This window comes from Fundulus heteroclitus, chromosome 16, assembly GCF_011125445.2.
Source record: "Fundulus heteroclitus isolate FHET01 chromosome 16, MU-UCD_Fhet_4.1, whole genome shotgun sequence".
NCBI classification, from domain to species: domain Eukaryota; kingdom Metazoa; phylum Chordata; class Actinopteri; order Cyprinodontiformes; family Fundulidae; genus Fundulus; species Fundulus heteroclitus.
The window spans coordinates 24861924-24873551 of record NC_046376.1 but is presented as its reverse complement, the minus strand read 5'-3'; the positions used below and the strand labels follow the sequence as shown (position 1 = coordinate 24873551).

General features: G+C 42.0%; 1 protein-coding gene across 2 annotated transcripts in view; it reads right to left on the bottom strand.

Moving 5' to 3' along the window:
* Nucleotides 1-731: 731 nt before the first annotated feature.
* LOC105939434 (GTP-binding protein 1) overlaps nt 732-11628 on the bottom strand; it is a 55412-nt gene continuing 44515 nt past the window's right edge. Inside the window, exons 3-16 of one of the 2 annotated variants that reach the window (XM_036148201.1) lie at nt 8635-8865; nt 7137-7248; nt 6855-7035; nt 6544-6727; nt 4239-4403; nt 3939-4062; nt 3719-3833; nt 3485-3629; nt 3196-3378; nt 2885-3020; nt 2122-2300; nt 1845-2006; nt 1539-1589; nt 732-1385 (exon numbers count right to left, since the gene is read on the bottom strand). In XM_036148201.1, the coding sequence (XP_036004094.1) occupies nt 1266-1385; nt 1539-1589; nt 1845-2006; nt 2122-2300; nt 2885-3020; nt 3196-3378; nt 3485-3629; nt 3719-3833; nt 3939-4062; nt 4239-4403; nt 6544-6727; nt 6855-7035; nt 7137-7248; nt 8635-8865 (2088 nt within the window). In that variant the 3' untranslated portion in view covers nt 732-1265. The remainder of the gene's footprint in view (nt 1386-1538; nt 1590-1844; nt 2007-2121; nt 2301-2884; nt 3021-3195; nt 3379-3484; nt 3630-3718; nt 3834-3938; nt 4063-4238; nt 4404-6543; nt 6728-6854; nt 7036-7136; nt 7249-8634; nt 8866-11628) is intronic. The other variant, XM_036148202.1, reaches the window with a different exon arrangement.

Here is an 11628-nt window from a genome sequence, read left to right as displayed (position 1 = left end):
AGCTACTATTTGTGTTACATCAATACATGTTACATAAAAAATATAATCAATACTTTGTTTTTTTTAACTAAACTAACAATGTGCCCACTTTTAAGTATGTTGACTTGCAAACTGTACAGGAATTAAGGGAGCTTTGTTTCTTACTACATGCATAAGCAATTGAATTGTATCCTAAAAATTTCTTTTTTTTGCTTGTTTTTAAGTTTATTTCACCTTTAAAATGTTGGAGACAATTGTTTAGACACTAGAAATCATTGATGAGGTTTCCACTTCTAAACGAGAAAAAAAAGCTTAAACATCCAAAATTGATAAGTCTTGAGTTTGATGATTGTTTTGAAGATAAAACAAATGTTAGCAAAGTTGCTCAAGAAGTCAATATAGTTCAGGCAGAAAAGTTGACTTATTTTAGAATGTTTTAATTATAAGTTTCACAATTAGAAAGCAACACTGCTGAAGTTTTTTTTAATTTTTATTCTTTTTCCAGAAAAATGTTTAAAATCATCACGAACAGCAACAGGCAATAACACACGGAACTAGATTCACAGGTAAAGCATTATAATCATTAGCAACTGCTTTGACGAATGTGCCTCTTTGTATTAACGCTATAAATATAAGGTTACCAAGCAGGTAAAAGCAGGACGGATACGACTGAATCTAAGAGTGTAAGTGAGGTTAAATATTGTCCAACCATCTAACAGCAAACCTGCTTGTGTGCCAAATGGATAATGTTAAAACGAATCCACAGCTTATTTAACATAGCTTAAGTTTTGGATCATAGTTTACCCTCTTGCTACATTCATTTGCAATTTGCATACAGTTTGTACAAACTCAAATTTCCAATTTTTACAACAAATTTACATTTGAAGTATAAACAGAACTTCTTTTGTCGTAAACGCACAGGGAATGCAGGAGGCGGTTTAAATTATAGCTGCACTCACTAGAACCGGCCCCCGCCTCTTGCTGTCAGCAGCTAAAGGACCGGATCCAACGACATATAGAAACTTGAACACCTCGTCATCCAGGCAGACTGACCTGTAACACCTCACTGCTTCCTAAGAACAAACTTTGCCAACCGGGGAAGGCAGCTGACATTAAAATGCGTAAATGACGCAGAACTGAGGCAGTCTTACTTCCAGGACAAGGGGAAAGAAAAAAAAAATAAGATGAACCGGTATGGAGAGGCAAGGTTTAAGACTATCTTGCTCCAAACATATCTATCTTGGTTTGTGGAATGACACTTGGTGAAATGATGGAAGAATGACAATTCAGCTGTTTCCTGTTGCTGTCGCGGAGGGTGACGCCATTAAGTTGGTGCTGCTGCTATTTTGGACCTTTCCTTTGTGTCTCTGGCCACCCCTTCTCCTCCCACCTCCTCCAGACTTTGGCTGGAAAGGACAGACAATGAAAACACAGCGTTAGGCAGCGCGGATTATCTACTTTAAACAGTGACAAAAGGCCATGCATGGATCACGTTACAGGGCTTTTAGTTCAACGCTGTGCTTTTGGCCCCCGCTCTTCTTGTTCATACACATTTTTACCTTGTTCTCTTTGTTGCCCTCTTTTATTTGAGGGTCATCATCTCCCTCCCCCTTTGGGATTCGGCCACGCAAGCAAAGAAGAGTCAAGAGTATAAAAGGAGGGACGGTGTGGCAAAAAGTTTTGGGATGAAAATAAAATAAATTGACATTGATTAAATAAATAAGAGGATGAATTGGGGACAGAAAGGAGGAGAACGATGTTAGGAAGTTAGACTTGATCATTCACGTCTAAGAAGTGGCAGAAATCTGCATAATGTGTGCGAGATTTAAACAGCTGGGAGTGTCCCCGGATCTGCGTTGACTCACCGGCTGTGACGCGCTCTGAGCGGTCGGCTGCGCTATCGTTGCCGCATCCTCGCCGGTTGCCATGGTGCCGTCCTCTTTTCTGAGAGGCGCCTTTTTTGTGGACTGCATTTTGATTTGTGGCGGTTTGGAGTTTGTTGGCATGTTATTGGTGGAGTGCAACAGCTGCAAAGATTACAAGGAAACAAACAAACAAGACTTTAAAATCAGATTTTTTTTTTCCCCCCTTCCTACATAAGAGTTAAACCTACGCTCTACAGTGTCTGTGCAGCCGTTCTACCTTGGTGATGGTTCCCACAGCCTTGGTGCGGCCCTCTCTGAACACCAGCCTCTGGTCACAGTGAAGATACTCCGGGGTTTTGATGAAGCGGAAGTGGACTGAGGCCTTGTCTCCTGTCCTTAAGCAGTCTCTATTCATGGACAAGATGGTGGCCGTCTGTCGTATACTACCACAGTGGACTGTTTGTTGCATGAGGGACAAAACAGGCGGCAGACAGATCAGTCCACGTTCTCTCCTCACACTAAATTAACCGTAGTGCCTTGCAACAGTATTCATTTAATTTGAACTTTTTCACAGAAAACACATTCAGATTATTTGTGAAAAAAGGAAAAAAAAGCTCTACTTTGTGCCACTACGTCATATAACATCCCTGTAAAATGCAATGAAGTGGACAGCTTCAACATCCCTAAATGCCAAGAAGGAAAATTTGGTTTCATTTGAACAAATTTCATTCTTTCACATATTTTCTGTGTTATTGCCATGCAGTAAACTTTCAACAGACTTTTTATGGCCTTTTCTTTGCTTTTCTGAAAAACGGATTTTATTAAGTGGTGCCAGTAACAGGCAGAAAACAAAGGACTTCACTTTCGGATTTCAAAATTTTTTTATTCCTATCACTAGACAATCAGGCTGGTGACATTATCACCAGCCTGATTGTAGAGTGCATTGCACACATAAAAATGTGTGCAATAATGTGTGCAATGCACTCTCTGCACCAGTATAAATGTGTACTCGGACGCCTCTCAGTGCTACGGTTACCCACCCATTGCCTGGTATCTGGGCGATATCGTAGTGGGATGATGCAGAACCAGAATTTCAGCCTCGAACTCCCAAGTTGCCTGTGGGTTTAACTTTGGCGACACCATCACCATCCCCTTTCTAATAGACGAACGCTTGATCTTGAGAGAAAAATGCATGGAAAGACAGAATATAGCTTTTATACAGTGCTTAATCATTGAACCATGTTTAAGACACAACATAAGATTTCTCAATCACCTTACCTACAAAAACTGCACGGCATAAAACCCAGCTACTCATTCCAGTAGATGATGAGGAGTAAATTTCCCTCCCTACCTTTTTTAAAGCAAACGAGGCCGTCTGGCCGCCTCGAACCTCCTTAACCGGCATTCGTTTGCGGTGGATTGACTTCACAGCGATGGGGATGAAGCTTCCAAGAGGATCCGGACCCAGCAGCATGGTATCATTCAGACGTATGAGCCCACGTAAGGTAGTTCCCGATACTACAGTTCCCACTCCCTGGAGAGAAGACGAGAACAGCAGGATGTTAAGGAGGAATCAAACTAGGTAAAAATGTGTTTAAAACTACATCCAGCAATTTAATTTCATCAGCGTTTGGGGTTACCGGTACAGAATAGGTATCATCTATCTGAAACTCAGCAGGCTGATCATCTCTGTACGATGTTCTGGAGGAGAGCAGGTTGAGGAACATCTTTAGCAGGTCCATGTTCTCCCCGGTCACATTGGAAATCTGAAAGATGGGGCACATCCTGGCCAGGAAACAACGCAGACGCGGGGTTACAAACAAGCAGCTTAGTTCCAACTTCTTCTTTCGAGCGGCGCAGAGAGGCTCGGTTACCTCTCTGAGCTGAAGTTTGAGGCTGCCACTATCACGTCGTCTTTGTTCTGCACCAGGACGGGGATCTTCCTGCAGCCGGGAGACTTCAGGAGCCTTTGGAGTAGCTTCAAGGTCTCTGGTTAGATGGAAGCACGTTTCGCACAAAGTTTTATGCAAAGCAAGTGAAAATTTCACTTTGATCATAATCAACACAAGGCTCCTTGCATTCCTGGAAACTAACCTTGCAAGATGTTGGCTGGACACATGTCTATTTTGGTCACCACTACGAAGACTGGCACGTTCAGAGCCAAAGCCAGGCCCAGGTGTTCTTTGGTCATCCCTACAATACCTGCATTACTGCCAACCTGGTGAAACGGGAAGAATAAAACAGAAAATCGGAGCTTATTTAGTGATATCAGTCTTGTTTCACACTGAAATGAAGAGTAAAACCTCCACACGGGAAATCTAAAGCCTAAATTCTTCATAAACTGAAATTCTTTCTTAATAAAAAGGCAAAAGCAAAAGGTTTCTGCTTTCTGACCATAAGCATGCAGAAGTCTGGAAGGTGTCCCGTCATCCCAAACACGGTGGTTTTGAGGTATTTCTCATGGCCGGCCAAGTCTATGAAAGTGATGACTTTGGAGGACTTCTCGCAGATTTTGGTCCAGTCCAGGCTGCCTCCATGGCTGTCGGGCTTGTTCACCACCTGGGCACAGACAGACGGGGTACCAGAGTAAGGAGAGGATAGAGGACCAACGGTGCAGAAGACAAATCACAGTGTGCTATGTAGCTGTTTCAACGTCACGGGTCGCTAGATTTTTAGGTTGTTTTAGTCGAGATAATTTCTTTTGTCGCCGGCAGTTTGAAAATAATTTATGATTTTTGCAAATAACTCTATTTCATTATGTAGAACTGACTGGAGATTTGGTTTGAATTTATTTTAATTAGTAAAGGATCATCAGGTATAGGATAATGTCTGGATAGATGTTTTATACAGCAATAAAACCAAAGTCAATGGTGTTCAAGAATTTTTAAATAAGCACTCAAAAATTAAACAAAAATGAGATTACTACCTAGTTGTTCTGATCTAGACGATCCAGCGTACAAGTTTAGATGCAGCATTAGAGCGGTCAGGGGGAACGTCTGCTGTCTGGATTCTGGCCTGGTTGACCGCTACAGGAAGCCAGTTTGGACTTTAGCAGGAGTACGAGTGATGTTTGCATTCGGTCGTATCAAATGAGGAACTGACGTGACGCCAACTGGAAGATCGCTCCGGCCGCGCGGAAGCGTACCCTCTAACCTCCGACAACAAAGATAGTGTAATGGCGGTGAGGGTGAAGCTCAGCGTTACCAGATGCATTTTTGCCTTATCTGCCAACGTTAAGGCGAACAAAAATGCTCAAACAAATCTTATCAGTGAAGTTATTTCAAGGTCCTGATGGACAAATTGACATTAAATCCCAAGTTTAAACACCATTGTTGCCATTGATCTATCCATGGAAGGAATTTACAGTGAAATTCTATATTAGGGGTGCAAAGTTTACTTTACGCACTTTATTAAACGCTTAGTGAAAAATCTGTCTTGTTAAGTGATAGCTGACAAAGATTCAGCTTATGCAACATACATATTTCCAAAACACGGCAGAACTAAGCGTCAAGGATTACCCTTTAATTCAACCATGAGGCATACAATGTTTATGAACTCAAACTGAGTTACCTTCGTACAGACGAACAAGCAGTAGTTCCCTTCCATCACTGTTGTTCAGCTGCTCCTACAGTCCGCCCTATATCCATCTTTCCTAAAAGGAGTCTAAAAACACTGCAAAAACGGAACTAAAAATAAATAAGATTTTCTTAAAATTAGTGTTTCTGTCCTTGATTTGAGCAGATTAATAAGATGATCTGCCAATGGAATAAGAGTTTTGCACTTAAAATAGGAACAACTCATCTCCATCGTCTTATTTCAAGTGCATGATGTCTAATAATCTTATTTTAGGGGTCAAAATACTCATACCATGGGAAGATAATGTTTTTTACCTGCTCAAATCTAGGACAGAAACACAAATTTTAAGAATGCTTTACTTATTTTTAGATCCGTTTTTGCAGTGAACTCCTTTTAGGTTTTTGGAAAGGGATAAACACCCTCTAAATTTTCCTGATCACGCGTGTCTGAATTGTACTTTCCCCACTGATGTTTAACCATTTTTACCGACGTTTTTTAACGAAATCCCTCTGACCGCACCGCATTCGTAATGCAAAGGGCCGTTTCACTGGGACAAATAGCGATGGCCTATTGGTCAGTAACCGACGAGCCGCCGAGATCGACTGCCAGGTGGCGTCACGTCAGTTAGTGTAGCTGGAGCTAGATATTGTTGAAAAACGCTGACGTAAAGCTTTGGTTTGTTCCACCTTTCTTACTCTAATGTCACTGTAGCTGAATGAAGAAGAAGAAAAAAATTGAATTTTCTTCAAACAGCAGACTTTAGAGGGAGCTGGGAGACACGCCGGCTTTGTTTTGGTGTCGCCGTTTTAAGGATGCATGACGGATCATAGCGTCGTGGCGTTGGTTCAGCGCATAAACGCTCTCCCCGTCTTTTGGGTTAACAACAATGCATTTGTTCAACAAACACTGAAACTAAAAAGAGAGGTGCCGAACATTTTTAGAACAGACTGGCGTGTCGTTACACACCCGATAGATCGTTATTTGTTAACAGTTCACAAGGTACTGAACTACAAACATGGCAGCACTTGGTCATTTACACATTTACAGGTTCTTAAGGAATCTGTTTTTTTTTTTTCTTGAAGCGATTCTCACAACTAACACACTTCTCCTATCTAGCCCTCACCTGACCCTCCTGGTCAAACCCCAGGATGTCATTGCCCACACTGCTGGTCCTGCCGCTCTCCATCTCATGTTTGTGTCTGAAAAGTTTCTGCCGGGCGAAACCCCTACCGTTGTCCAGCTCGCCGTGTGTCAGCACCCCCAGCAGAGTGCTCTTACCGGCATCCACGTTCCCCACCACGGCGACTCTGAAGGGACACAAAAGCACTAAAGCAGCTTCAGACACGCCCGACAGCGGAACGCCGGGTAAACCCTGCTAGCCTACGGACAAAGCGTCTGCATCCTGGCTGTTACCGCGACTTGTCCACTACTGACCTGACCTCCAGGAAGTCCAGCTCACCCACACGCCTCCGGATCAGGTAGTCGCGCACCGTCCCGGCGGCCTCGCTGCGCTCTCTGAGAGGGATGAGGTCTGAGTCCAGCTGCTCGCACAAGGAGCGGACTGTGGCGACCGACGCTTCCATGTCTTTCTCGTCCAGACCCCAGTCACCGCCATCTGCGCAAGAGGACGTAAAATGAGCCGTCTCCGAACTGCGCGGCGTGAACGGAGATGCATGGGGAAGTGTAATTGGCAGAAAGCGCCGGTGCGTTTCTCACCAGAGCCCATCCCGACCACGTAAATCGTTTCCCCACAGCCCTCCTCCATCCTGTCCCGGAGCTGTCGGAGTAACGAGTCATACTGCTCCCCGTTGGGGCTCACAAGGGCCAGCTGTTGGGGTTCAAGGAGAAAGAGAGGGAGAAAAAAAAAAAACACATTATTGATCCGTGCAGAAAATATTTACTCAGGTTTGTTGTTTTCTTGAGTAATGGGCTCAATTATATTTGAAATATATCTAAAAAAAGAAAAAAGGGTAGAAGGAGAATGGGGCACTCAAAGCTGATACACATACAGGATCCCAGCTGCCGCTCTTCCCATGAAACACTTCAAAGTTACACGTTTACACAGTACAGCTGACACTGGCATGAAATCTTCCATTCTACTACACTAAAAGTTGATTTGGCCTAACAGATGTTAACAGATGCGCTTTTGCTCCAAACATGCAATCCTTTCTATCTTTAGGGTTCGAGAAAGTTTACTGTCGATATTATAAAACATTCAAGTTCAAAAGCACACTATAAAACAATGAAGAGGTAAAATAAGTAGGACAAAATAAAGACTCAATTAACTACGATCAGAGAATACGTTTTATAGTCAGTTTGTTGCTTTTAATTACTTCTTGTTGAATGATTTACGTTTAAAAAGCGATAACAGCTTTACAGCTATGTGATCAGAACTATCGGTGCACAGTCGTCCCTGATAAACTAAACATGCTGCCATTAGTGTGGCGGCAATCACACAGCTGGTCCAAGACTAAGACTTTATAGAACTGTAGTATAACACAGGTGCAAAACAATACTGCACGTCAATAAATGTCCCACCAATCTGCCAGGAGTAAAACGTCAGCACAATACCGGATATGTGAAGCAACACTGCGTTACACCTTTATAACGTGTAGTCTGATGCCTCCAGGAAATACCGCTTTCTCTCTTAGTCAAACAATCAGGATTACATCATGTCAGCTCTTCTGTCCATTTCGACAGTGCGGGGCTTCGTATTGATGCAGCATGCCGATGATGCATATCTTCAGGACAAACCCGTCATATGTGTTTGTTTTTCTAGATTCAGGTGTTGGGGGTTTTAAGATCGTCGAGCGTCATTAATGCCTGGGTAATGGTCAAACAATTTATGTAACCAGAATGTCCGGCATCCTCCTCCAGGTTAACATATGGTAAATAATTAAAAAAAAATGTGCATTGACGCGCAAATAATAACAACCCTCCCTTGGGTTTACGCGCTCGTGCACCAGCTGGAGCTAACGTTAGCCACCGGGCTAACTATTTCAATAAACGTCAGCAAAAAAAAAAAAGAAGAAAAAAAAAAGCTGCACCAAATCCAACATGTTGCCACACAAAGTTATAAACCCAAAACCTCCGGGCCCAACAGCTACGCCGCGGCATATCCGCGGTAACAATGCATTACGTGCGAGAAACGTTCACATTTTCATTCATTCGACCGTGTTAGCTTAGCAGCGCTACGTCCGGGGCCTGGCGTCACCTTGCTGCTGCAGTCAATCCTCCGGTCCTCCGGCTCGCCGTTGGTCAGGTCGCCGTCCTCCAGGAACTCGTCGTCGTCCTCCTCCCCGCATCCTCCGCGGTCCGGGGCGAATATGCTCGCGGGGACCAAAGCGTCGGCCAGAGCTCCGGAGCCCGGCGCTATGCCTGGCTCATGCCCCGCTGCTAGCGATGCCATTTCGGTGCTGACTTTTATAGTATTGAATTCCAGCTTCTGCAAAAAAAAAAAAAAAAAAAAAAAAAAAAAAAAAAACTGTTGTGACGACTACGGGCTATCCAACACACTCCGCAACAGGAAGGTTTATCTTTTTACACGCTTGCGCCACGCCGCGAATAACCAAGCTACAAGCCGCTAAAGCTCATGTTAATAAAGATAACATAACGGCGAGACGTCAGAGTTTTGTATAGGAACGTTTTCTAAATAATATGAGCCACAGAAGGCGTGACTGTGAGTGGGCGTGTACTTAAAGCCCGTGTTCGCAAATAGCGTGATTTTGTTCACAATTTCCTGGCAGCGGACCAATAGAAAGGAGGGGGATTGTTCATATTATTAAAGGCAGAGCCAGCCCCCTAGGAAGAGGTGCCAGAGCTACAAGTCGTGCAATAACCCTGTAACACTGCTTGACAGCTGATGAAATAGTATCACGACGAAATGTAATTGTAAAGCTATAACATTTTAAAACGTTGTCATATTGATCATTTATTTATACACTGCAATAAATAAATAAATATGTAAATAAATGGAACACTTTTTTTAATCAGAGTATAATATCAAGTCCGTTAAAACATCTCTGGAGTATTGATCTGGTCGGTCCAGAGGTTGAGGGGGTTGTTAATCTCACCAGTTATTTTGGTGTTAATGGATTTATCAACAGGTGCACTAAAGGGGCAACAATGAGACGATCCCAGAAACAGGAATGGTTTGGCAGGTGGAGGCCACAGGAACTTTTTGCAACCTCAATTTGTGTTGACTGCTTTTCAGTATTTATTTTTATTTTTTGCTTTAGATCAGAGTGAATGTCACTACTGGTAGCATGAAGCATTACCTGGACCCTACCAGAGGTTGCACGGGCGGCAGCGTGGCAGAGCAATACATTATCATCATCAGGGGCTTAGCCCAAAAACTGTTTCCACGTTTACAGATTTTGCCAAAATAAAAGTTGATTTGGGGATGAGTTACCAGTTAAACTTTAGTTATACAGGTTGTCTCATTGATCCCTCATTTACAAGAGAGATCTGGTTTGATAAAAAAAAAAAGTTACAAAGACATTAACAATACAAATAATTAAAACATTTGACTGAAATGAAGTAAGCTAATAAAATACCACCTAAAAGCAAGAGGATGTTTCGTTGGAAGATTTCTCTGTTTATCTTAAAATAAGTTTGAATAGTCCCAGGAATCCTTCGGCCTATTTTGCAGTGAGTCCTGGGTTCCTCCGCCTCATGTGGCAACAGTATGCTATGGCAGGAGATTCCTGGAGGATGATGAAAGTAATACCATTCACCGGCTTCCACTCTCCCCTGAGTGTGGAAGCCGGTGAAACATCTCTGGGACATTATGTTTAGGACCATCCGACTGCACCAGGTTACACCTCGGACTGTCCAGCTCATTAATGCCCTGGTCGTGCAACCCTAAGGCATGCCCGTTACCTCATAGGGAGCATGCATAATGTCAGGCATGCATACAAGCATGTGAGGGCATACAAACTACTGAGTACCATTTTGCTCCAATGACATTTCAGCCAATTGGACTAGACGCTGCATCAGCTTTGTTTTTCAGCTCTACTTTCTCTGTGACTTTGGATTAACTATTAAATATCATCTTTAAAACACACAGATTGCCAACGCAAAGGCTTTAAAAACGCTGTGATGTGAGCTCTCTTTCTGGTTCTGGTAGAACTGTAATTTACCTATGCTCAGTGTAGTTCAGATAATAAAACACACTATTTGTAAATAATAATAATAATAATAATAATAATAATAATAATAATAATAATAATAATAATAATAATAATTTCAAAACAAATTCTGATAATTTTGATCTAGTAAATACCATAGATGCTTTTTGCAGTACATGGATGGTTTATTGCCAGTTTTTGAAGTTGTGCTGTGAGTTTTCCTCTCTCCAGAGGTCTGTCCTAATACTACTAAAAAAATTCCCATGATTTTGAATAAATAACCAATAACATTCCTACTGAAATAGGTAGATAAAATCTATGGTTCCTACAATGGCTGCGTGGCAGCACAATTCTTAGTAACGTTGCCTTGCAGCAAGAAGTTCTTGCGTTAAAATTAACTGGACTGGGATCTATCTGCACGGAGTTTTTATGTTCAGCAGGTATAGAAGACAGATATCCTACAACTACATGGTTTAATTGGCATTGTATTTATTTCAAACTTGAAGAATAAATGAAACATTTCTTCACAGTTATATCTGTCCTCGCAGATATAACAAGGAAAACAGTGTGATTTTGACACTGTTCTGAATTAGCTGAAACATAGAACAGATAAAAACCTTGCACTGAAATTTAAAAAAATATATATTTGTATACATGACTGTCTTTTTATCAAATAAAAACAAACAAACAGCAAATCATAAATTGTCATTTCTTTTTTGCTTTGTTCGTTTATAACGCTGCATTTACACAGATATCATACTTTTGCAGTTACCCCTATTTGCCACTGGAGAGCAGTGTACCCTTGGTTCAACTTCGAAATCTTGTTTTTTATGGTAAATGAATACTTCTGCTGCCCAGAAGATGCAAGTGTTATACAGTATATCCAGGACACTGTGCAGATGTTTACAGCTAAATTGGCCTGAAATGACCACATTTAACTTTTAAACATTACAACTACAAGGCAACAGATGCCATTACATTTATTTATCTCTTCACAGGAAAGGCTAGTTTAAAATGTCTGTTCCGGTGATAGAGAAAGAGTATATATGTATGTATGTATAGCATTGCTTCTTGTATGC